General features: G+C 57.8%; 1 protein-coding gene across 2 annotated transcripts; it reads right to left on the bottom strand.

Moving 5' to 3' along the window:
- Positions 1-2,418: 2,418 nt before the first annotated feature.
- On the bottom strand, positions 2,419-23,130 carry NFE2 (nuclear factor, erythroid 2). Of its 2 annotated transcripts, none has more exons than XM_074979924.1 (4): positions 22,925-23,130; positions 11,863-11,944; positions 10,247-10,450; positions 2,419-4,161 (listed from the first exon to the last, which is right to left on the bottom strand). In XM_074979924.1, the coding sequence occupies exons 2-4, from the start codon at positions 11,911-11,913 to the stop codon at positions 3,067-3,069; spliced, it is 1,350 nt and encodes a 449-aa protein (XP_074836025.1). In that variant the 5' UTR covers positions 11,914-11,944; positions 22,925-23,130; the 3' UTR covers positions 2,419-3,066. The 2 variants fall into 2 exon arrangements, with proteins under 2 accessions (XP_074836025.1, XP_074836026.1); XM_074979925.1 differs by lacking the exon at positions 22,925-23,130 and adding an exon at positions 21,091-21,182.
- Positions 23,131-24,122: the final 992 nt, after the last annotated feature.

Here is a 24,122-nt window from a genome sequence, read left to right as displayed (position 1 = left end):
CTCTCTCCTCCAGTGTTTGCAACTCTCCCTCAGGTATTATCATCTGCGGATCTGACCACCAGCTGTCTATTCTGATATCCAAGTCATTAATAATGGTGTTAACCCCAGAGCCAGAACTGAGCCCTATGGCACCTACCTCAAGGTGACCTTCTGATCTGCTCATCCATTTTCCAGCAGGGTGTGGGGTTAAAAGCTTTGTAACTAGGTTTCGGTCTGAGGAGGTTGGAGTAATGAGCTGGCTGGACTGTGGCTATTAATCCAGCCTGTTTGGGTGCCAGAGGAGCCCTGGGGCCTCTGATTGCACTGCAGTGATCTCACACTTCAACTGATGTGCTGTCACCTCCCACCCCTGTGCTGCGCTGGCTGCTCTATTGTGACTTTTAACTGGGAAAACACGGTGCTCCCTGTCAGTTGTCCCAATTACAGTACCAGGCAGAGGGTTGGATGTGTGTCACCAGCTGCAGCAGCCATGTGGCTACCTGCCATGCGATGCACCCACACAACACATCCCCCCACCCATACAGCACACCCGGGGTGACTGGTGAGGAAGGACATTGGGGGTGGGGGTTGGCACTGGCCATGAAACTAACTAACCCTAGTTCAGAGACAGGCCAGAACAACCCCATCACCACCCCTGTCCTGCCTCCTCCCTTCCCCTCAAGTGACTAAGCCTGGGAAGCTGCAGGGGAGGCATATAGCAGCAGGTCAGGTCCCCCACGCACAGCAGCAGGAAGCAGAGCAATGTGGCCCTATCTGGCTGTGCTCCCCTGGCTGTGTCTGCAGTTCCCATCAGTGAGTGGGGGGGTGTCCACCTCTCCCCCAAGCAATGCAGCCACTGCCAGAGAGTCGAGGGGGCTTAGTCCCTGCTGCAGAATGCGTAACCACAGAATGCACACAACACACACCCATACTACACAATCTACACTACACGACATACGCACACAATGCATAAGCCACACAAAGCCCTTCCTCGCCATTCTACGGCGATCAGTAAAATTGTGTTCTTTGTTCATTATACCTGGAACCAAAGCCTGACAGACAGGCTCTGCCATGTCTTACTGGGGGAGTGACCCAACTGGGGCACAGTCAGATCTCTCTCTGAGTTCAACACATCTCTGCATGTGATAAAAGGGTGGGGGTGGGGGGAGAGAGAGCAGATATCCTGAGCCTGAGAGTTGCCCAACCCCACAGCCTGTTTTTACAGCTTCCCCCATACCCTGTCCACATGCTCTCCCCATGCCCTGTCCCATTTCCTGTCCATATCACCCCATGGCCAGTCCCAGCAACACAACCTCATGGGCCACTTTTCCCCCATCGGAGCCATGTTTCCCTGTGTGTGGTGCTCACAGGCTGCTCCACCCGCCAGCTGCGACGCCCGTGGGCAGCACAGGGCAGCTCTGTGTGGTGCTGGGGGGAGGCTGAGCCGGCTGCAGGCCATGCTGTGAAGAGCCAGGGCTCGGGGGAGCCAGGACAAGTGGAACTGGGCTGGGCTCTGCCCACTGTCCCACACCCCAGCCTCTGGCTGCGTACAGGCCTCACCCTCTTCCCGCTCACATGCACACAATCCCTGTACTCCTGTCACACACAGACTCCTCCATTGCTCACACCCCGCCCCCATCCCTCCACAGGCTGGAGCCTCTTCCTGTTGTCTGCCTCCCACTCCATCTGTGCGGGTCAGTGTGTGACCCACAGCAACAGGCACCCGGGGCAGGCTCCCCCGATCCCTCTGGGCACAGACAACAGCGACAGGCCGGGTCTCTAGTTACAACTGCCCAAACCCAGGGGTGGGGGGATATCACCAGGGTGCCTTGCATCTGCATGGTTTGGGGTCACAGCCCCCCATATTTAACCCTCTGACCCTGACATACCCAGGCCACCCAGCCTCTGGGCCACAGGGTCCCAGCTGGCCACACAGCCCACCATGAAGGTTGGCTGGCTCTCTGTTCCCAGCCACCTGGGCTCAGTGCCATGGGCCTTGGGCCCCAGGCTGGACTCTCCTTGCCTGTCACTGCCAGGAGGAAAGGATCTTCTACTTACACTGCACTCTCGGGGACCCCTCCTGCTCCCCCAGCTTCCCTCCTGCCTCAGGGACACCCTCCTGTCCCTGTCCTATGCCCCCCGTGACCACACAAAGCCATCTTTCATACCCTGCCTCAGGGAATGCGTTGCCTAGAGAAGTGGTGGATTCTCCCTCCCTAGAGGTTTTTAAGTCCTGGCTGGGATGACTTAGTTGGGGTTGATCCTGCTTTAGGCAGGGGGCTGGACTCTGACCTCCTGACATCCCTTTCAGCCCTAGAATTCTGTGATTCTAAGATCCTCTGCTTTTCCTCTCCACATAACCCCACCCTTCGCACCCTGCCCTCAGAGACCCGCTCCTGTCCCCAGCCCTTCTCCCCAACAGTCCTGGCCTTCAGGATCACTCCTCAGGCTCCTCTGGCTCTCGGTGTCTGCAGTTGGGAAACAGGTTTATTGATGCTCAGGAAGGAAGAGGTTCTGGTTCTGTCAACTGGGTGAAGCCCACAGGGCACAGCCTGGTTCTCCATCCCCTGCCACAGCCAGGCCAGCTCCTTGCAGCTCCTGCAGCTGAACCCTTCTCCCTCTCTCCAGGCCATGGCAGCTGTGCAGGGCAAGTGCTCATGAGAAGCACTGTTCTTTCCTGCCATTGGCACCATGGCCTCAAATGCCCCCTAAGACCACAGCTCGGGGGGCAGGCGGCAAGGAACTCAGCAGGGTTGGCTTCCGCGGGGGAGCGACGAGGGTGTGGCGCTCACCACAGAAACAGTGCCACACCTGGGACATGGGTCTGTAATGCACTACAGGGTCCCCGGAGGCCACCTGTAAGGCTTGGCTGTGCAACACTCTGGCAGACCCCTCTTTTCCCCATGACACCTCCAGAGCTTGGGTGTGTAAGGCACTGTCAGGCCTCTCCTCCCCAGAGGATGCCTCCAGGGCTCAGGTGCGTCACGCGCTAAAGGGGCACCCCCCATGCATGTCTGGTGGCTGGGTAAGAACCCCCATCCCACACACAGGCAGGGCCTGGCCGTGGGGCCCAGGGCCTCCCCCCGCTCAGTCCCCGCTGTCCAGCTTCTTGCTGCGTGGCACCAGGAAGATGCCGCCGTCGGCGGTGAGCTGGAGGGAGTACTCGTCGGGCGAGTAGGGGTTCCCTGCATCGTCCCGCAACATGAGGAAGACCTCGCGGTACAGCTGGCCCAGCTTCTGCCTCATGAGGCCCAGGGTCTTGTCCACCTCGCAGCGGTCCTGCAGCAGCTGCTGCCGCTCCCGCCCCAGCTGCTCCAGCTCTTGCTCCAGCTGCACGATGTTCTCCAGCTTGCGCTTGCGGCAGTTCTGGGCGGCCACCTTGTTCTTGCCGCGGCGCCGGATATCCCGGATCAGCGCCAGCTGCGGCTCCGTCAGCGGGTACTTGGACACCAGCTCGTTGAAGTCATCCACCGGCAGGTTGATGATCTTCTCGGTGGGGAAGGGGATCTTCATGGCCAAGGCGCGGCGCTCATCCCGGCTGCAGGCCAGCTCGGCCCGCGGGGCCACCCGGCCCTTCTCCAGGGGGGCGTTGAAGGGATCCAGGGGCGGCATGGCAAACGGGGACGTCTCCTGCAAGGAGGGCAGTGGCGGGTAGTGCGAGCTGTAATCCACCGGGTACAGCTCCGCGTAGTCCGGCCGTAGCCGGCTGGGCTCCAGCCCCTCTGTTTCCAGAGAGTCACCATCGCTGTAGTTGAGTGACAGGCCTGAGTCCGACTCCAAGTCCTCCTGGGCACTGCAGGGCTGTGGGGGGCCGTAGCCCTCCGTCCGGCCCCCAGCCACCCCTAGGGACTCACTTAGCAGCCCAGACAGGGATGGAGTCTTGCTGGTGCCCACTTGGCCTAGGGCAGTGGTTCCTGGCCCCGGGTCAACGCTGGAGATCAGCATCCCGGTGTAGCCATAAGTGGGGTCTGTAGATGGCATAGGGCCCATCCCCAGCCGGGGGCACGGGGCCCCCATGACATCCAGGTAGTGGCGGTCATAGACTGGGGCCGGCTGACTGCAGCTGGGCACTGGGCCATCCCCCAGCAGTGGGCAGTGCCCGTAGTTGGCAACAGGCGCCATTTGGTGCATAAGGGTGTAGAGCGCTGGGTCGCAGGGGGTCTCATTCAGCACGTCCAGGCCCTAGAGGGTTGAGAAATGCGAGTTAGTGCTGCTAGGAGCTTCCCGCAAGGCTCCCCTGGGCTGGGCCCCCAGCCGGAGGCACTGTCCCCATCGTTCAGGGCAAGGAAAGCGAGGCATCAGGTGGGTAAGCAAGGTCGGGGCAAGGGTCAGCAGCAGAGGCAGGAACAGCACTCGGGAATCCTGCTGCCCAGTTCCCTCCTGCCGCCCCGCAGCCATGCTCCCCACCTTGCTACAGGCCCAAAATACTGACGCACAAGCACCACAGGCTCTGGAACGGACCAACGTCCTCTCCCCTCCCCCAGCTCATGCTCTCCCAGCCTCTTCCTGTAAAGTCCTGCCCCCACCCGCCTCATCTTTGTGGCCCTGCTCTGAATCTTTTGAAGCTTCACTATATTTTTTTGAGATGGAGCAGCCAGAACTGCACCCACGATTCAAGGTATAGAATCATAGAACACTAGGACTGGAAGGGACCTTGAGAGGTCATTGACTTCAGCCCCCCGCCCTCATGGCAGGACCAAGTACGGTCTAGACCTGTTCTTAAATATCTCCAGAGATGGAGATTCCGCAACCTCCCTAGGCAATTTATTCCAGTGCTTTACCACCCTGACCATTAGGAACTTTTTCCCAATGTCCAATCTAAACCTCCCTTGCTGCAGTTTAAGCCCAATGTTTCTTGTTCTATCCTCAGAGGCCAAGAAGAACAAGTTTTCTCCATCCTCCTTATGACACCCTTTTAGATACCTGAAAACCACTATCATGTCCCTCCTTAATCTTCTTTTTTCCAAACAAGCCCAATTCTTTCACCCTTTCTTCATAGGTCATGTTCTCTAGACTTTTGATCATTCTTGCTGCTCTTTTCTGGACCCTTTCCAATTCTCCACATCTTTCTTGAAATGTGGTGCCCAGAACTGGACACAATACTCCAACTGAAGCCTAATCAGTGCAGGGTAGAGCGGAAGAATGATTTCTCACGTCTTGTTCACAACACAGCTGTTAATGCATCCCAGAATCATGTTCACCTTTTTTGCAACAGCATCACACTGTTGACTCATATTTATGGGCCTTCCAGGGCTTTCTGTAGCAGCACGATGGTATTTTCTCTCTAATTATCTATCCCTCGTCTAATGGTTACTACCATCCTCTTCGCTTTTTTTGACTGCTTTGCACATTGAGCTGGTTTTCCTTGGTTATTCCAAGATCACTTTCTGGAGTAGTAATGGCTAATTTAGACCCATTATTAGGTATGTGTAGTTGGGATTATATTTTTCAATGTCCATTAGTTTGCATTTATCTACATTGAATTTCATCTGCCATTTTGTTGTCTAGTTGCCCAGTTTTGTGAGATCCGTTTGTAACTCCTCAAAGTCAGCTTTGGTTTTAACTACTGTCTTGGGGTGATTGCATGTCCTGTGCAAACTTTGCACTTCATTGTTTACCTATTTTCCAGTTCATTGATGAATATGTTGAGCATCACCAGTCCCAATTCTTGGGGGACCCTACAATTTCTGACCATTTATTCCTGCCCTTTGTTTTCTGTCTTTTAAACAGCTACTGATCATAGAGTCCTAGGGCTGGAAGGGACCTCAGGAGGTCATCGAGTCCAGCCCCCTGCCTGAAGCAGGACCAACCCCAACTAAATCATCCCAGCCAGGGCTTTGTCAAGCCAGGACTTTAAAATCTCTAGGGATGGAGATTCCACCACCTCACTAGGTAACCCATTCCATAAGATCCATATGATCCATAAGAGCACCTTCCCTTTCATCTTTTGATGGCTTTCTGAAGGTCCAAGTTCACTATATCTACTGGATCAGGCTTGTCCACGTGTTTGTTGACTCAAGGAATTCTAATAGCTCGGTGAAGCATGATTTCCCTTTACAAAAGCCATGCTGACTCTTTCCCAACAAATCATGTTTATTCATGTGTCTTCACCATAGTTTCTAGTGATCTGCCCAACACTGCAGCTAGGCTTACTAGCCTGTAACTGAAGGATCGCCTTTGAGCTCTTTTTTATAAAATCAGCATCACATTAGCTATCCTCCAGTCAACGGGGCCAGAGGCTTATCTCAGTGGTGGGTTTGGATTGATGCTGGGCAACCTGCAGCCTGTGGACCCCCTGGCTGCCCCCCTCAACCTCATGGCACCTCTCACGCAATGGAGCCCTGCCCTTCCTGTACCCCACCACCACAGCACTTTTGGAGGAGCTCTGAATAGCCTGATTCACACTCCATCCCTGCTCCTCTCCTTTCCTCCCAGAGCTTGAACAGATGTGAACAGCTGATTTGCAGAGGAGCAAGACAGAGCAGGGATCAGATTTCCATGCTCTGATAGTGCTGGGAGGAATGCAGAGGAGCGAATGAGTGCAGTGCTTCGGTGTACAAGTGCATGAGAGTACACGGAGGTTGTGGGGCCAACAAGGGGGCTGCAGGTGGGCCCCGGGCTGCTGCAGCTCACCCTCTATCCAGGGCTGCCTGTCCCTGACTTCCATAGTACAGCTAGCAAATCTGCACAGCCATACTTCAGAACTCTTGAGTGACTCCCAACTGACCCTGAACATAAGGACGGCCATTACTGGGTCAGACCAAAGGTCCATCTAGACCAGCATCCCGTCTGCCGACAGTGGCCAGTTCCAGGTGCTCCAGAGGGGGTGGGCTGAAGACAATCATCAAGCAACTTGTCTCCTGCCATCCATCTCCAGCCTCTGACAAACAGAGGCCAGGGATACCATTCCTACCCCCTGGCCAATAGCCTTTCATGGACCTAACCTCCATGAATTTATCTAGCTCTTCTTTCAGCTCTCTTATAGTCCCAGCCTTCACAGCCTCCTCTGGCAAGGAGTTCCACAGGTTGACTGTGCGCTGTGTGAAAAAGAACTTTCTTTTATTCGTTTTAAACCTGCTCCCCATTAATTTCATTTGATGTCCTTTAGTTCTTAAATTATGAGCACAAGTAAATAATTTTTCTTTATTCACCCTCTCTGCACCGCTCATGATTTTATAGACCTCTATCATATCCCCCCTCAGTCTCCTCTTTTCTAAACTGAAAAGTCCCAGCCTCTTTAATCTCCCCTCACATGGGACCCATTCCAAACCCCTAATCATTTTAGTTGCCCTTTTCTGAACCTTTTCTAATGCAAAATATCTTTTTTGAGGTGAGGAGGCCACATCTGTACACAGTATTCAAGATGTGGGCGTACCATAGTTTTATAAAGGGTCAGTAAAATATTCTTTGTCTTAATTTCTATCCCTTTTTAAATAATTCCTCACATCCTATTTGCTTTTTTGACGAATGCTGCATCCTGGTGACTTGTTGCCAAGGGCAACTGCTGAAAAGGGACAAGGGGGTATTGGCCATGTGACTGTCCCAGCCAGATGCCTGCCCCCGCCTCACATGACTCCTCCCCTAGTCTGGCACAGGGGTGGGACAACCCCCTGTCTGTCCTAGTCCCCTCCCCTGCCCCGCTTCCTCCCTCAAAGCCCTCTCCCTGCAAAACATATGCTGGGGTACAGTGGGAGTCTGGCACCCACAGCAGGAATTGGTGCCCCCCTGCCCTCACCAGCAGCGAAAGACCCAGCCCAGCCCACTCTGCATTGCTCCACTTCCCACTCTCCCATCCCCTTGCCTGAGCAATGTGGCCAGGAGCCGGGGGAGCAGAGAAAGGCCAGGCTGCATGGCTCTGCTACCCCTGCCACTGAGTGCGGGAGGCCCAACCTCTAGTGCAGGCACCAAGCACCCAACACCCGGCCAGCCCACCAGGCCACCCAGTGGCTCTGGCACTGCCAGCTCCTGACTCCTCGCCTCTCCCACCCACAGCATTTGGCAGGGGGGCATGTGCCTCATGCCTCCACCCACACATCACCCCTGCTTGTCACTGCTTCATTGATCAGCTTGTTCCAAAACCTCCTCTACTGAGCCCTCGGTTTGGGACAGTTCCTTGGGTGGGTCACTAAGAACGAGCGGCTGAGGTGTGGGCAGTGAAGCGAAAGATTCAATCAGTTTCCTTGCCTTCCTGGAGTGCTCCATTCCTTTAGCACCTCCATGGCCCCCCTTCTTTGGCTGGGACAGGCTTCCTGCTTGTGATGGATTTAAACCATTAGTGTTTGTGTCCTGAGCAAGCAGTTTCTCAAATTCTGTCCTCGCCTGCCTTAATTTAGGGGGATGCTTAAGCTGCCGGTTAGCACAGCTTCCTCTTACCCATTCACCGGGACCTGGGGAGGCCTTCGTGCTGCATATCGGGCTGTTTAGCTCTGGTGGTTCATTTGGTTCTCTCATTGCCTCTCCTGATTTGGGGTATTTTTAGTCTGAGCCTTCACTCTCGTGGTTTAAACAGTCTCCCCCCCCCACTTGCAGGCATTTCACCCTTGGGACCCCGCCTTTTAGTGTCCCACTGCTGAGCATCCTCCTTTGGGTTGTTCCCCTTTTTAAAGGGCTGTGTTACCAGGGCGGGTTTTCTTGTGTTATCCCCCTCGGATGCTAGATTGAATTACGCTGCCTTTGCTATTCCTCGGTGGGTCAGCCGGGTTCATCTCTCGGACCAGATCCTGTGTGCCACCGAACTTCTGCCCTCGTCCGCTAGCTCTCAGGGCTGACTGCTCCAGGACACAGCCCTTAGTGGTGTCGAGGAATCTTGTCTCTGCATCTTGCCCTGGCGGGGTGGGGGCATGTGCCCTCCCTCTTGTTTTTGCACTGTCACATGTTGCACTCACCCTCACCAGTCTGGTCAGGGCTCCAGCAACCCTGCCCCTCTACCCACACCACACGCTGCAGGGCTGCCAGCCCTAGACAGGGGTCAGGGAGGTCTAAGGATGAGGGGTGGGGGAATGCAGCATGCAGGGACCTCACCACACACACTTTGGGGTTTTAATGGGGGCTCAGAGCATGCTGGGAATGTACCATTCCTTGGGGTGAGATGGGGGACCCAGAGCATGCTGGAAATGTACTATTCCCTGGGGTGTGATGCGGGGCCCACAGCATGGTGGGAATGTGTCATTCCTGGGGTGGGAGGGGGAAGGGAATATGCCAGGATCACCCTGCGGGGGCGGGGGGGCTGGGCCCAGAGCATGCCGGGAAGGCGCTGAGCCCTGCAGCAGGTGCCTGCCCTACAGAGATGGACAGCGCGATACCGTCCCTCCCAGAACAATGGAGCCGATTCATCTCTCCAGACAGATGCCCCATTGTGCGCCCGCCCTGCCCCCACCAGCCGAACGCCACCAGGGCCCTGCAGTGAATGGGGCAGTGTTGGCGCAGGGGCAGGTGAGCAGCTCCACCCCACTGGGAAGATTAAAGAGCCGGCGGTGTGTAATTAATACCTGCAGCTCCACCTGGGCCTTGGAAGCACAGGGTGCTGGAAAGTGGGGGCCCCAGCTGGCTCCCCATGCTCACCAGGTCGCCTGTCCCTGGTGCAATGGATCCAGGGGGCTGCAAGGAATCCAGGCATGTGGGGCTAGAACCAGGAGGAGGCGTGCTCCCTTGGCCTGTGCCGGTAGCAGCCACTAGGGGGCAGCATTGCTCCCTCGCTCAGGGATCCCTCGGGGGTGTGGGGATTCCATCAGCCCTGGGAGCCAGTTAGCACCCCTGGGAACGAGTCTAAGGCCAAAGGAGTAGGGGGCCATTGGGGGCTGGGCCAGCAGTCCCCTACCTGGGCCAGGCTCAAGGCAACCTGCACTACAGAGTTTCCCCCTTCTAGGTGCTGGGCGTGAGTCGCTTGCTGGGGTCGGGGTTCTCAGCCTGGCCTATCCCAGGTCACCTGTGTGAGCCGATGGCAGACACTGCCCAGGAACAAAGCCCCAGTGCCAGGGGAGATGCCAACCAAGCTCTGTGGGAGTCAGCCATCCAGGTGTGTGGCAGCGACCCAGTGAGGAGAGGGGCATGGCAACCAAGTGCCTTAGGGCCCCGGCACAGCTGCGTCAGCCCCACCCCTTTGTACAACAACTGCCCCTCCAGCTTCTCTAGAGCCCAGAAGATGCGGGGATCTGGGCTGGCTGCAGCCAGCGGCTCAGCCAAGAGAGGGGAAAACGGGGCTGTGTCCAAAGCCAGCCTGGGTGGGGGAGGGAAGCAGAGCGGACCCAGGGCTCAGGTTGGGGCTCACCTGCAGCTCTGCAATGGACATAATCTCCTGCCAGGTCAGCTCTATCTCCCCCTGCTGGCTGGGCTCACTTGGCAGAGGTGCAGGCAGGATCGTCGTCTGGGCCCGGCCCTGCTGCGGGGGGCAAGGGGGCATCTTGCCGGCCCAGGACCTGCCCAGCGTTTGCTCCAGGAGGGCCACTCCAAAACCAGCCGTGGCAGTGAAAGTCTGCGGCACAAATAAAGAAAAAATTTGATTGGATAAAGGCTCAGCTCTCTTATCTATTGATTGGTAGAGATAGCATCCAAACTAGCCTTCCCACCTGCCGATTGGTAGAGACATGATCCATCCTAGCCTTCCTACCTTCTGACTGATAGAGACTGGATCCACCACTAATGTTGATTGGTAGCGATTAGATCCACCCTCACTTTACTGCCTGCTGATTGGTTGAAGACAAGATCCGTTGCTGGTGATTGGTGGAGACAGGATTCATCCCAGCCTTTGTGCTGGATGACTGGTAAAGATCCCCACCCACCCACTCTGTAGCCTGGGGATTGGTGGTCTGAGATTGTTCTCTTTGATAGCTGGAGAGCTGTCTCTGCTGTGGGCTGCCCCCAGGAGCTCTTTGTGGCAGGAGGTTCCCCAGGGGCCAGAGGCTTGTTCTGGCCAGAATGGCCTGGTGGGTGTGCCAGGGGATGCCTATAACTGGGCTGACAGCCACCGTGGGGTCAGGGCAAGGTGGGAAGGGACCCAGCTCCCTGACCTCAGAAAGGGCAGGGCCAAGGCAATCAGTCCTTATTGCCTGCCCACCACCCACCCCTCCAAGCTGTGTGCAGTGGTGGAGCGGTGTTGCCATGGCACTTCGAAGGGGCCCGGAGCTCCAGCCACTGCCAAAGTAGCGGCAGCACTGGCCGGAGGCCCAGGTCCTTTGAAAGGTCAGGCCCTGGGGTAACAGCCCCCTCCTTCCCCTCCCTCCATGGGTGGACCTGGCTGCCAACTTTGCTGTGTACATCTCTCATGGGCCTGCTGGACCAGGCAGGGGCCAGGCTCCTGCTGGATCGTGCTGTGGAGACCCCAAATCTGAGGGGTTGCGTGGGGGAGTCACAGTCTGGAGCTGAGTGTCCTTGAATGGTTCTGGCTGTAACTGGGCTGAGGGGTGTCTCACACATTCCATTCCTGAAGCTCAGTGGGGTGTGGACCCAGGGCTGGCGTGGGGGATGTCCAGAGGAAAGACTCCAGTCCCTGATTCCCACCAGTCTCTGGCGATCTTACCCCGAATCCCAGCCCATCCAGGGACGCAGGGTGTGGTCAGGACCACAGCCACCAGATCCCACCTCCACTCGTCCCCTGCTGCTCCCGTACCCTACTCCTGCCTCAGGCCTGTTCACGTCTCTTCCCCCCGTGCCTGGGGTGAACTCTCTGCTCCCTCCTCCCCTCTAGCCCTTTCTGAGCTACCCCTTGGTGTTTCCCACCCTGCCCCATGGCTGGCAAAGGAGAAAGGGCCGGATACTGCAGCCTTTCTCCAGCACCATGTTTTCTGCAGCAGCCCGGTGGGATGTTCCCCACAGCTGCCCTGGGTGTGGCCACCCCATCTGGCACCCTGATAAGCCCCCCCTCCTCGACCCAGTGGCTCCCCTCACCTCTGAGCTGGTTCTGTGAATTTGCAGCCCGCAGCTGGCAAAATCAGACATGCATGAAGCCCAGAGGATGCCTGCTCTGCTCCTGCAACACACAGATAAGAACCTTATCACCCGCAGAGGCATGGCCCCAGCATGTGCCCGGGCCAGCCGCTGTCAGGCTCACACCCTGCCAGCTCCTCGAACCCCACTGTGCGCTACCCACCCCCCCACAGCCCTGACCTCCTCTGGTCGCCATCCAAGGCCAGACACCCCCATGAGACTGCCCAAAGCCTGTGGGAGGCAGTGTGATCTAGTGAGGGGCCCTAGCATGTGGGACACCGGGGTTCTGTTCCTGGTAGTGACCTGCAGCAGGTTGCTCCCCTGCTTGAGGCCTCAGTTTCCCTTCTTTGCGTCTATTCATCCTGGGAGCTCTTCAGGGCAGGGTTTGTTTCTCCGCGTAGCGCTTGTTCGGGGTCTCTGGGGCACACACAATAATCCTGTTTTGCACTATGGAAGTGGGGCCAGGGGGCGGACAGTGAACCAGCTCAGATCAGCCATGGGGGGACTAGAGCCCTGGCTTACATTGCACCCTCCTGCAGCACAGCGCCCCCTAGTGCCCCACTGGGGTTGTGGGGCCCACACTGTCTGCCAGGAGAGAGCACCCCCTACTGAGCCTCTCACTCTGCTGTCTGCCGCACAGCACCCCCTAGTGCCCCAATGGGGTAGTGGGGCTGGCACTGAGACCCAGGGGAGTGCGACCCCCTGCTGAGTCCTTACCCCGCTCTCTGGGCCCACAGCCCTCCACAGTGCCAGCACCAGAGCTTGTGGTCAGGGCTGCCACCCTCCAGCGATTTCACAAGAGGCTATTTGCAGCAGGGGAGCCCACGGACTGCCGGGAAGAGAAGCAGAAATGGCCCCGTCGCTTCCCAGCCCCACCCGCAGCCCGTGTTACCCCCTCTCTTGGCAGCGCCCTGCCAGGGAAGCTTCTCTGAGGCTCCATTCAGCTTTGCCAAGCACCAAGAATACCCCACAATACCCTCCTCCAGCAGTGAGGATGAGGCTCCCTGTATGGGGAGTGGGGAGTCAGAATCCGCAACCCTCCCGTGGAACTGAATCCCACTGGGCTTGTGCCACCCCAGGAATGAGCGTGACGTGGCCAGGCCAGCTCCTTGGGGCGCAAAGGGACCTATCCTCGCTCTCTCCCATAGCCAGACTAGTTCCGTGGAGCCCAAAGGCACAGATCTTGGCTCCTCCTTATGGCCTGGGTGTCTCTGTGGAGTCCAGAGAGACAGCTCTGCCCCTGCATCCCCATGGCCCAGCTGTTTCCACGGGGCATGCAGGGACAGACTCTGGCAGAGCAATGCTCCCTGCCTCATTCCCGGTCTCCTAGTGCCAAGACTCAGGCCAGCCGTCAGATGGCTCTGCCAGGGGCAGGCTGGACAGCAGTTCCTTGGAAAGTCCAGCTCAGCTCACCACTTCCTGAGGGTTCAGCCAGGCCTGCAGATGAAGCTGGAGTTTTCTGCAAACCTGCCACCCCGTCCTGAGAGCGGAACAGCCACGAAGCCAGCTCCCGCTTTGGGGGAAGCCTGCTGAGTAATGCACAATAAAGATGGGGGTTGGGGAAATCCCTGCCCCTTCAGCCCAGCTCCAGACCTATGGCAATGGGGCAATAAACCATGAAATGGTGGGTCAGAGGTGTGAGACTGGAACCAAGGGAGGGGTGAAAAGCAAAGACGGACCCTGCCCAGATGCCTGTCCAGCTCTCGTCGCCAGCCACCCATCACCAGCCAGTTGACTGTTTCAAATCTGCAGGACTTCACCTACTGTGGTCCCACCTGAATCTGATCATAGTCCATCTCCTGGTGCAGCCCCCTTCACTGCCCCCCCGCCCAGTTCCTCAGGGCAGTGTTACCCCACTGACAACCCAACTGGGATTATGTGGCCTCTCAGATGCTGTTCTGCAAAGCCTGCCACTGAGGGTGTGTCTACACAGCAGAGTTCTTTCGAAATAACAGCTGCTATTCCAGAATCACTTTGCCAGGGTCTACGCAGCATGGCCGCTATCTCCAAATTACTTCAAAATTGCAGACGGCTTGTTTCGAATTTGGTAAACCTCATTGTACGGGGAATGGCACCTATTCTGAAATAAATGTCCCGGAATAGGAGCTGTGTAGACAGGGAATTCAGCTTCATCCGGAAAAGCTTATTCATAAATAAAACTGCTAGGGAGACACAGTGTTTCGGATTGCAGCCCCAGGAAGCAGCCCTTCCAGGGGTGCTAATCAGCCATAGGCTCTATTGTATGTGAGGGGGCCCTAGCATGTGGGACACTGGGATTCTGTTCCTGGCAGTGACCTGCAACAGGTTGCTCCCCTGCTTGCGGCCTCAGTTTCCCTTCTTTTCATCTGTTCAGCCTGGGAGTTCCTTGGGACAGGGTTTGTTCTCTCACGCTGTTTCAGAATAAGTTTTGCTTGTTTTGAGGATTCTCTTCAATGTGGACGTGATCCTCCCAAATAGCTTATTTTGGAATAATAACTCTGTAGTGTAGACAGACCCTGGGTGTCCCCTCTCCCCACAGCCCTGCCAGGTGCCACTCAGACACAAGGGGTGAGTCTCACTAGGGATGAGCTCGGGGGCAGGGGGGGGCAGTGGGCGTGGTCAGATCAGAACTGGGGGAAGAGACGGGGGCTGCCAAGGGCCATCTGGACAGATCCCATGTAACCAACAAGTCAAATCAGGGGTGGTGTTGCGGCTGATTGGCACCGAATGGGTCACTCCCATTGCTGTACCAGAAAGGCGGCTGTTGGACAGAGGGACAAGGTGCCTCCACCGTATGGCCACCTACCCAAACCCAACAGGCAGCGCCGGCGGCTAACTCAGCCAAGACGCCCCAAGCTGACAGGCTCTGGCAGTTGACCTGCTGTGGGAGCAGGGAAGGGGCTGCAGGCCAAGCAAGGAATTTAATGTACCATCTACAGATTTCCTGAAGATAAAACCTGAAGGGCCTCTTCAGATCCCTTCCTGCAGCCTGGGAGCCGATAACACGGATCAAGTAGACACACATCCATCTGCAGCCGAAAGCCTCCACATGCAGAGCCCTGCAAAGGCCCCCATCCGCGAGCCTCTGCCTCAGCTGGCCGGGTGGCAAATATCCTCCACTCATTTTTTGTCACTAGCCACAGTTGCGGATGCAGGTGGAAATTTTGTATCTCGAACCCTGCACATTTGCAGGTACCCACTTATATCCGCACCTGTGGATGTGGATACAGATAATCGCAGCTCATTTTTGCAGATGGAGATGTGGTTATAGATACCAATTTTATATCTACCTGGGGGCCTACCCTCGTGATGGAGAACCCCCCAGTCCCCTGGGAAGCTGCTGCCTGGGCTAATTTCTTTCTTGTTGCCGACTCACATCTCAGCTCCGGTTTGAACATCCGATTTGAAGGGGTTCAAGAGGTTCCTGCTTTCCACAGTCATTTGTTAGGTGTATTACGGTAGCGTATGGGAACCCATTCATGGGCCAGGCCCCCAGCCTGCCAGGCACTGTCCAAACACAACAGACAGTCCCTTTGCCAAAGAGTTGATGGTCAAATGCGGCCGCCTCTGGGGTGCGATGCAGCAGCTTCCAGTCAGAGGCGTGCTCGACACTTAAAACTTAGGTCAACAGCTACGGCACTCAGGGGTGTGAAAAATCCACCCCAAGACTGTCTGTTAGGTTCATTCCCTTCCCCCCTCCCTCTTTGCTTTTGTCTTCATCATTGGCAGCTTTGAAACTCAGGCTGGCTGTTTTCCTCCAGGGCCCACTCTGGTTCAAGGAGAAGTTTCGGGCTGGTTTTCCGTGGGCCGGTGGCCGAGACGTTCCCAACCGCCCCTTTGAATCTATTACAAACATTTCGTAATTTTCCAAGAATATATATGAAAACCGACGACGAAATGTCAAAAGAGGAAACAACTCTTTGATCCCAGAAATATGGGGCTGGGTTCCTCCGAAACACCCTGGTCACTGCACACGGCCAATCAGAACCGGCCATGGGGAGCCTCGCCACACTCCCAAGTCTTCGAGATGGGGCACAGGCCTTGGTGCTGCTTTTGGAGCACTGTGGTGTGCCGGGCTGGGACCTGGAGCTCGTGGGAGCTCCCTGCGAGGGCAGGTTGGCACTGTCTCCTGCCGATGCCCTGCAGATGCCCCCAGCTGTCTCATCCCTCTTTCCCCGGGGCAAGAAACACGCCCGAGCCGCAGGAACGCCCAGCCAGACCGCACGCTGCGCTCACTTCTGCTTTCAGGTGCTTTCCAGCCAGTGGGATCTGCAGCCAGCACCAGCAGCATCCCACCAGGACTGGAGCACCAGGCTGGGGTTGGCCGGGCGCCCAGTGCAGCCAGCGTAGGCCTGGTTAGTGGCCCTGGTGGTCTGGGGGATGAACCAGTGGAGGGGCTGCGGGTGTGGGGCAGGGGGGCAGGCTGGGGTGGACGAGGCTGCTGAGGGTTTCTTGTGGAGCTGCCCCAGCGCTGCCTGGATCCAGGACTCCATCTGTTTTCTCATCCCTTCCTTCCGCCTTGTTCTGGCCCGATTCCCCTCCCTGTGATCTGAGACCCCAGATCAGGGGCAGCTCCCTGCAGGGCTGAGCCAGGTCTATGCCCTCTGCGGGGAGGGTCGCACTGAAGCAACATGCAACACACCCTCCTGCTGACAGGGTCAGATACCAAACCCAGTTCCCCTCCCCCACTTAAGCGCCACTGGTGGGGGCATTGGGCCAGGCCTAAATATCAGCCCCCTTCCCCTTCCACTCTCCAAGGGCTCTGGCAGGGGTGTGGTGGGTTAGAGCCGCGGGGGAGGGGAGAGCCGGGACACCTGGGTTCTCTCTCCTCGGTGTCTGGTGGGTTAGAGCCATAGGACTGGGAGCCAGGACTCCTGGGCTCTCTCCCTGAGCTCTGGCAGGGGAGTGGGGTGTGGGGGGTTAGAACCACAGGACTGGGAGCCAGGACTCCTGGGGTCTGGTGGGTTAGCATTATCAGACTAGGAGCCAGGAATCCTGGGGTCTAGGCCCAGCTCTGTGCCTGTTCCTCTGGGTGACCTGGCTGAAGCCTTTCTCAGAGCAGCTTTGCCACCTGCTTCTCAGGCTCTCGAAAGAGCCAGGGTGCTGTTCGGGGGAAATGCAGCAAGCAAAGGGTTAAAGGCACTGATTGGCCCCCTCCCCCGCTGCAGCCTCTGGGCCGTTATCACCTTCTGGGGCCCCTGGTTTCCCGCCCGCCCCTGTTTCGACACCGACCCCCTCTGATTTCCTAAGGCCCTGGCGGGATGTTGCACAAGGCCGACCTGATGCCCAGCCCATCTTGGTTAACACTGTGCCCGGCTCCCGCAGGGCACCTCCCCCTCCCCAGTGTGTGGGGCAGGGCAGGGGTGTTGCAGGGCCTCTCCCTGGGACATCCTGCTTAGGAGGGGCCCCCACTTAGAAGGGGCCAGCCCTGGCTCCTGCCCAGCCCTCTCAGCCCACCAGGGTGGCCCAGCCCAGTGTCGGTGGCCCAGACAGCCCTGCCCTTGGGGTCAGCACCATGCGGGGGGGGAGGGCAGGGCAGAGCAGAGCAGGACCCTTAGGTGCAAACACAGCTGTCCCCGTCCCCCTGCCAGTGCAGCCAGGCACAGCTGCTGGCCACTGCCCTGTCCCATTGCAGACAGCGTGGCCTCGTGCATGGGCTGGGCTGGGATTTGGGATCTGACCCTGGCTGTGGCCTGCTGAGTGGTCTTGGGCAAGCGATGCTGCTCTGTGCCTCAGTTTCCCTCTCTGTGCAGTAGGGAGCCAAGCGCCAGCCTGCTTAGTGACTTCCTGTGAGCTCGATGGGGGGGTGGTTACGGGGCTGGGAGCTGGCGGGTTGCTCCAGCCTCCCTGGCTCTGTGACTGCTCCAACAGCCAGCTCCCCTCACCAGCACTGCTGAGCCCCTCATTCATGGCCAGCTGCTGGGTCTCACACACTCCCTCACCAGAGGGGACCCACATCCCATCCTTGCCTGCTTAGTGTCACCCAGTGGCAGAAGATGGCTACACTTTCCCTCCAGATCCCTACCCTTCCCAGCTGGTGCCCTGAAGTCTTAGTATTAACAGGAGCCATGAGCAGCACTGCCTTCAGCTGGGCAGAAGAACTGTTCAACTGTGTGTCAGAGGCCCTGCACTGCTGAGGGGGATTTTCCCTTACTGCAGAAGGCCTTGACACCACCAGGATCCAAATTCTAGGTCACATGCAGCAACAACATTCAGCCTAGAGCTGGGCATTGAGTTCCCAGTGAGATCCTGCTTACCTCCTGTACTTCTTGTGGAAAGACCCTACAATAACAAACCAGTATATAGGGCGGGGGTCAGCAACCTTTCCAAGGCGGAGAGCCGAAATTTGACCTTTTGATCTCTATGTACGGTCCAAGTGCTGGTGATACCTTTTAAAGTCACTAACAATCCTACTTACAACAGCTTCATTAATAAATACATCCGGACACAGAGCTTTACCGTGTAGGTGGTTAGCAGCATTAGCTGGGCTTATGTCACACTGCGGGCAGCCTGGCTTTCAGCAAGCTCCTGGCTGCAAAGTGGAGGAGGGATGAGGTTGAGCTCCCACTTCGTGTGGAGATGAAAATTGGCACGTGTGCTCTCTTGGCACCTGGGCTGCTGGTTGCCGACCCCGATCTAGGGCACAGTCCTCAGGGAGACCCCACGATAACAAAGCTATGCACACGGCCCCCTGCTCAGCTAGCCACTACGGTAATGAACCAGTGCATGCAGCAGAGTGCTCCAGGGGCTTTTCACGGTTGGGTTGGGAGAGGGTGACCACATTTGCTGTGGCAAACATGGGACGCCAGCCTCCGGGGATGGGGGGCGGTTTGTCCCATGTCAGGGATCCTCAGTGGTGGGGGGGCTGCTGCCATACGAGGATGTCCGGGGGATGGGAGCTCAGCAGCCTCCCATTGATGGGGCATGGAGGATGGAGCCCCTGCAGTCTCCTGGGTGGGGGCAGAGGGGGGCCAAGAATAGGTGCTTCACAGCCTCCCAGCGAATGCAGCCGATGCCCCATGGCAAGGTGCTTGGCAGTGGATGCTGCCTCCTTGAGGCTCAAGATGCTGGGGACCAAGGTAGCCGCTCTATAGAGGGGTGCCCCGGCAGCAGGAGCTGCCTCCCCTAGGCGTAGGGCACCAGGGAACAAGTCAACTGCCCAGTGGCAAAGCTCACTGGTGGTGCTGGGAACGGGCAGCTGCCCCATGGAGGAGCTTCCTGGCAGCAGGGGTTGCCACACCAAGATGCCCGGGAACAGGAGCCCCACAAATACGGGACAATTGGACCCTTTGCTTAAAAAAGCCAGGACGCCTGTGAGACAGCTTAAGTAAGGGACTGTCCTGGGAACAGCAGGGCGGATGGTCACACTAGGGTGGGCTCAGAGCTGGGATGAGGCTGCTTGAGACTTGACCCCAGATCATGGGAGGGGCAGCCTGATGTTCTCGGGATGGGGGCAGCTTAGGCAGATGAAAGGGAAACACAGTCCAAGACTCCCAGTCTGGAGCCAGCCCACCCGGGCCAGGGGTCAGCAATGGGAGGTCTCCCCTGGACCACAGCTTGGTCAGCTACTCAGCCTGAGAGGTAGCTGTGCCCTGCTGTGAGTCAGTGGTCCCGCCCCAGGCCTGCAGCGTCACTCCCCAGCTGGAAGCATTGTGGCCAGGACAGGGGCGCTGTAGTTCTGGCAGCTCGGCCCCAGGGGCACATCCCGTCCCATCTCTGCCCCAGCTAAGGGGTCCAATCCCCCCCTCCCTGCTGGCTTCTTTCTCTGCATTCTCTAATGCAGGTGATGCAGGAGCCTGGCTAGAATCTGGCTCACTCTCCCCTGGCCAGGATCAGCTGGCTGGGGATGGGAACCCCTGTGAGTGTGGCTCGGGAAGGCAGCTTTGAGACTTGCCGGGACTGCTGTTTCTCAGTGGTCCTCAGCCAGCGCCACATCAGGCACCTGAGTCAGGCTAGCCCCAGCTTCACATTGACCTCACCGAGAGCTAAGTTTGGCTCCAACAGGGCGGAAGTGGGCCTGGCTCTCCCGGCCTTTTGTGCCACCTCAGCTCCCCCAGGCCCTGCACCAGAGATCAGGCTAGAACAGGGCTTGGATCCCCCAGGAAGCAGGCCTCTTCCTCCAGAGCTGAAGGAAAATCGCCATTAGTTATTAGCAGCGTAGGGCATATGACACACAGCTCAGCCTTTGTGCCCAGTGTGCTACTGTGCTGAGGCTTAGTGGGAAGGAATGTCTATGCCAGGGGACACACCCTTGGAGATGGGACTGAGCTGACATCTGGCGGGGACATATTTCCTTTACTGTTTTCCTTTGTATCCAGCCTAAGGACACAGCTGCCCCAAGGCTCAGCTCCTCAGAGAGAGCCAGATCTGTATGAAGACCCTTATCACCTCCGAGCACGAGGCCCAGGGCCCAGCCCCTGCAGGGGCAGCTGGCCAAGCCCCTCATCAGATACAACACGGGTACGGAGAAAAAGCCTGGGAACATACTGCACGCTAATGCCCCAGACCTGCAGCTAGACTGTCTGGCTGGGGGCACCCCACACCCTCGTGCCTCCAACAGCCTCCACTTCCAGCTGTCTGGCACCCCTGGTGCTGCCACACGCCCACGTGCCAGCCGGCCCTCTGCCTGGGAATCTGGGCCTCTGGCAACACCCTCAGTCCAAAAAGCAAACAGGGCCCAACTCCTCTGAGCTCTGCTTGGTTTCCAATTCATGCTAAGTGGCCATGGACTCTGCTGCAGCCCAGAAGTGGCTGCGTTTGGCCTTGGGGGAAGAGGTCCCTGTATCAGCATCCTGGAGCTCTTCCGGGACAGACTCCAGCCCCTGCTGCTCCGCGTGCGCAGCCCCTGGTGCGTGGGCTGTGAGGAACCTATGACACTCTGTGAAGCAGACCAGCAGCCACCCAGGAGGGGGCAGGGAAGACAGCTAAGTGGCTGAGCACAGGTCCAGATCCCAGGCAAGGCCCTTTCCAGGAACAGGCTGGGAAGAGACAGGCTGGGAGCAGGGTCCCTGGGGCAGCAGATACAGTCTCAGGAGAGGGCAAGGCCAATGGGCCGTGAAGTTCAAGGCCTAGCTCCACCTGTGAGACCCCCTCCCGCCAGTGTGCCTAGCCAGCCACAGATGTGGAGCCGGGGCCTGGTTCTGCTCCACAGCCCAGCAGCCCCTGGGGGCTGGATCGGCTCAGCCCAGCCCCAGCTTCTCTGTTTATTACCAGTTATTGCTGCCGCAGGTGCCGTTCCCATTTCCCCTCAGCTCTGGGGCATCCTGTGGCAGGGAGTTCCGCTGGTTCACAGTCTCTCTTGCACCTGCTCCAGTCCCACCTCACTGACTTCAATAGCAACCACTGGAATAAAGCCAGAGCCTCGCAAACCACCGGCCAGCCATGGAGAGAGCTTAGCAAGCTGTGTGAAGAGGCCAGACCCCAATGCAAGCTAACGGCGAATATCCTGCAGCTCTTCTCGCTACAGGGTCTATGGGCCATGGCTAGCAGTGCTGGGTGCGCTCACGAGAGGGCCGCTGTTCACATGTGTGCACCCACCCACAGGCTAGACCACTGTATTACCCTCGTCCAGCAGAGACACGTCCCAGCCAAGCCCCAACCCTGGGAGAAACCTTCAGAGCAAAGCTGGCCCCTGCCAAGAGCAGAAACCTGCAGCCTGCAAGCAGAGACACGCTGGAGCTACAGGGCCTCGACCCCAGGGGAAGAGGAGCTGCCGTGGACCTCACACCCGCCCCACTCTAAGGGGAAAGGGTAAATGCCCTCGAGCCCCCCACGGGAGAGAGAATTTGCTGAGCGCTGCACTGGCTCCACGAGTGTTCGTGTGGGGACAGGTGTGCAGGGTGAGCTCGGCAGACAAAGTGTGTGTGTGTGCGCGCGCCTGCCCTATGTGCATGTATGTGCACTTTTGTGTATATGTGTGTGCATGCACTCTGTGTAGGTGTGTGTGCATGCACATGGGGCATGCGTGCATACTCAGTGTGTATATAGTGTGTATGTTTGTGTGCACATGGGGCATGTGTGCACACACAGTGGGTATACAGTGTGTATGTTTGTGCACATGGGACGTGTGTGCACACTCAGCATGTATACAGTGTGTATGTGTGTGCACACTCAGTGTGTATACAGTGTGCACATGTGTGCACACACATAGGGCATGTGTGCACACTCAGTGTGTATACAGTGTGTATGTGTGTGCGCACATGGGGTGTGTATGCACACTCAGTGTGTATACAGTGTATATGTGGTGTGCACAGTGCATAAGGGGGTGTCATTAGGATGTGTGTTATCATCATCATCATGGATGAAGTGACATGCAGGACCGGGATGGGGGGGTTGTTCTGCTTTTCACTCTCTCCCAGAAAGTCACGGCCTCACACCCAGAGACACAGCAGAGCAGACGCCCCCCTGCCGCGTCCCTCTCCCGCCCTCGTAGGCACAACCCTGCCCGGGACGGGAGGCTGCAGGCGTCTGTCTCCACAGCACCTCTCAGCACAACCACTGCCTGGCTGGCCCCTGAGCACAGACCCCCAAACTGACCAGGACCCCGGGGCTGCAGCTTCCCCACCCACGCGCCTGCCTAGGATTTCACACCCTCAGCTCCCATCCAGAGCTCCCTCCCTTCCAATGCCGCATGGGGCAAGTGCCTGGTCGCAGCCTCTCCGGTCCCCAGAACCATGTGCCCCCAGCCAGGTGGCACAGAGACAGGGTGGCAGGTTGTGGGGGGGCGGTTGCTGGAGACGGCAACTTGGGAAGGAACTGGGACCCTGCACAGGGTGGGACAGGGATCCTGGCTGGGGGGCTGAACAGGGCTGGGGATCCCCTCAGGGGACACAGGAAGCTGGGGCTGGGATTGCAGCCTGCCGTGCTCCTCATGAACAGCCCCATGCAGGCAGGATGGGGCCCTTCTCCCGTGGGGACCCGTCTGCCTTGGGCTGATCTCCCACACCCGGTGGGCTCTCGGGTTCCCAGCGCGGCGCAGCCGTGGGGAGCTGAGCAGGCTCCTTTGAGAGGCTGTGGCTGGGCCGGGCGTCGCTGCGGCTCCTACCTGCCTGAGGTCCCCAGCCGGAGGGTGCGCCGGGGGCCGCTCTCCTCTCCCCCTCTCCCTCGCGCTGCCTCCTTCCCACAGGACCCTGAGGTGCTGGGGGAGCTGAGCGTGGTCCACACTGCCAGTCACGGGGGCCTTCTCAGGGCACCTCCATCCTGGGCAGCCCGAGGGGGCCCTGGCTGGGCTGTGGGGCATGCGGAGGGAAGGGCTGTTGTCCACTGTCTCCTCTGCGCGGCTCTGTGCCTCTCCCCCCGGGCTGCCTGTTATTACATAAGCGGGGCCAGCCCTGCCCTGCCGTGTAACGGCCTCCCACCCCCCCCCGCGAGGTGTGGAGGGGAAGCCACAGAGAGCCATGTCCCCAGGGGACGCCCCCCTCCCGCCTCCGGGGGCTGCGCTGCAGAGAAACAGGAGCCCTCGCTCCACGGCACACCACAATAACAAGGACACAACCCACCACAACCCAGCGCCGTGCAAACACCCAGGCAGTGGCCCACACACACACACTTGTGCAGACACAGAACCGTGTGCGCACTGAGCTCTCTTGCACACGCATGCTTGTGCATATGGACAACCACAACCACACGCGTGTGCACATACAGCCCACCCCCCCATGGGAGCTCATACACACAGCTCCACATATGCACACACAGAGAGCCCCACAAACGCGCACACAGCCACACTTGGACACACTGAGCTCCATACACAAAGATGAGTTTGAAGGGGATAACTGAGGCCTGAAAGAGACAACCGCAAATCCACAAATGCAGCTCCCAGCTGAGCTGAACTAATACAGCAGCTCACCCAAAGGGGTCTTTCTTTCTTTCTTTCTTTCTTTCTTTCTGCCCCATTGGAGCCAAAAGAACTTTTTTGTGACTTTTTGCCATCTTTTAGTAAAGTCTCAAAGACACCAATTAAATGGAAATTCATTTTTACTCAATAAAACGGGTTGCTTATCTTACAGAAACCCATGTGTAGATGGGGCAGGAGGTGAGAACAGCAACCCCCGGGGCAGCTGGGGAGCAGCAGGGTGACCATAGGGGTTCAGGAAGGCCTAATGTGGGGGCTGGCATAATCATCTGGTGTGTCTTTTACAACAGGGTCTCATGCGTTTGTTAACCTGATGCCAGTCACCGTGCAATTGTCCTGATGGGGAAACTGAGGCACAGAGCGGCAGCTGGATCTGACTAATGGTCAGACA

This window comes from Carettochelys insculpta, chromosome 29, assembly GCF_033958435.1.
Source record: "Carettochelys insculpta isolate YL-2023 chromosome 29, ASM3395843v1, whole genome shotgun sequence".
In the NCBI taxonomy this organism is placed as follows: Eukaryota; Metazoa; Chordata; order Testudines; family Carettochelyidae; genus Carettochelys; species Carettochelys insculpta.
This window is presented reverse-complemented; position numbering and strand designations above follow the sequence as displayed.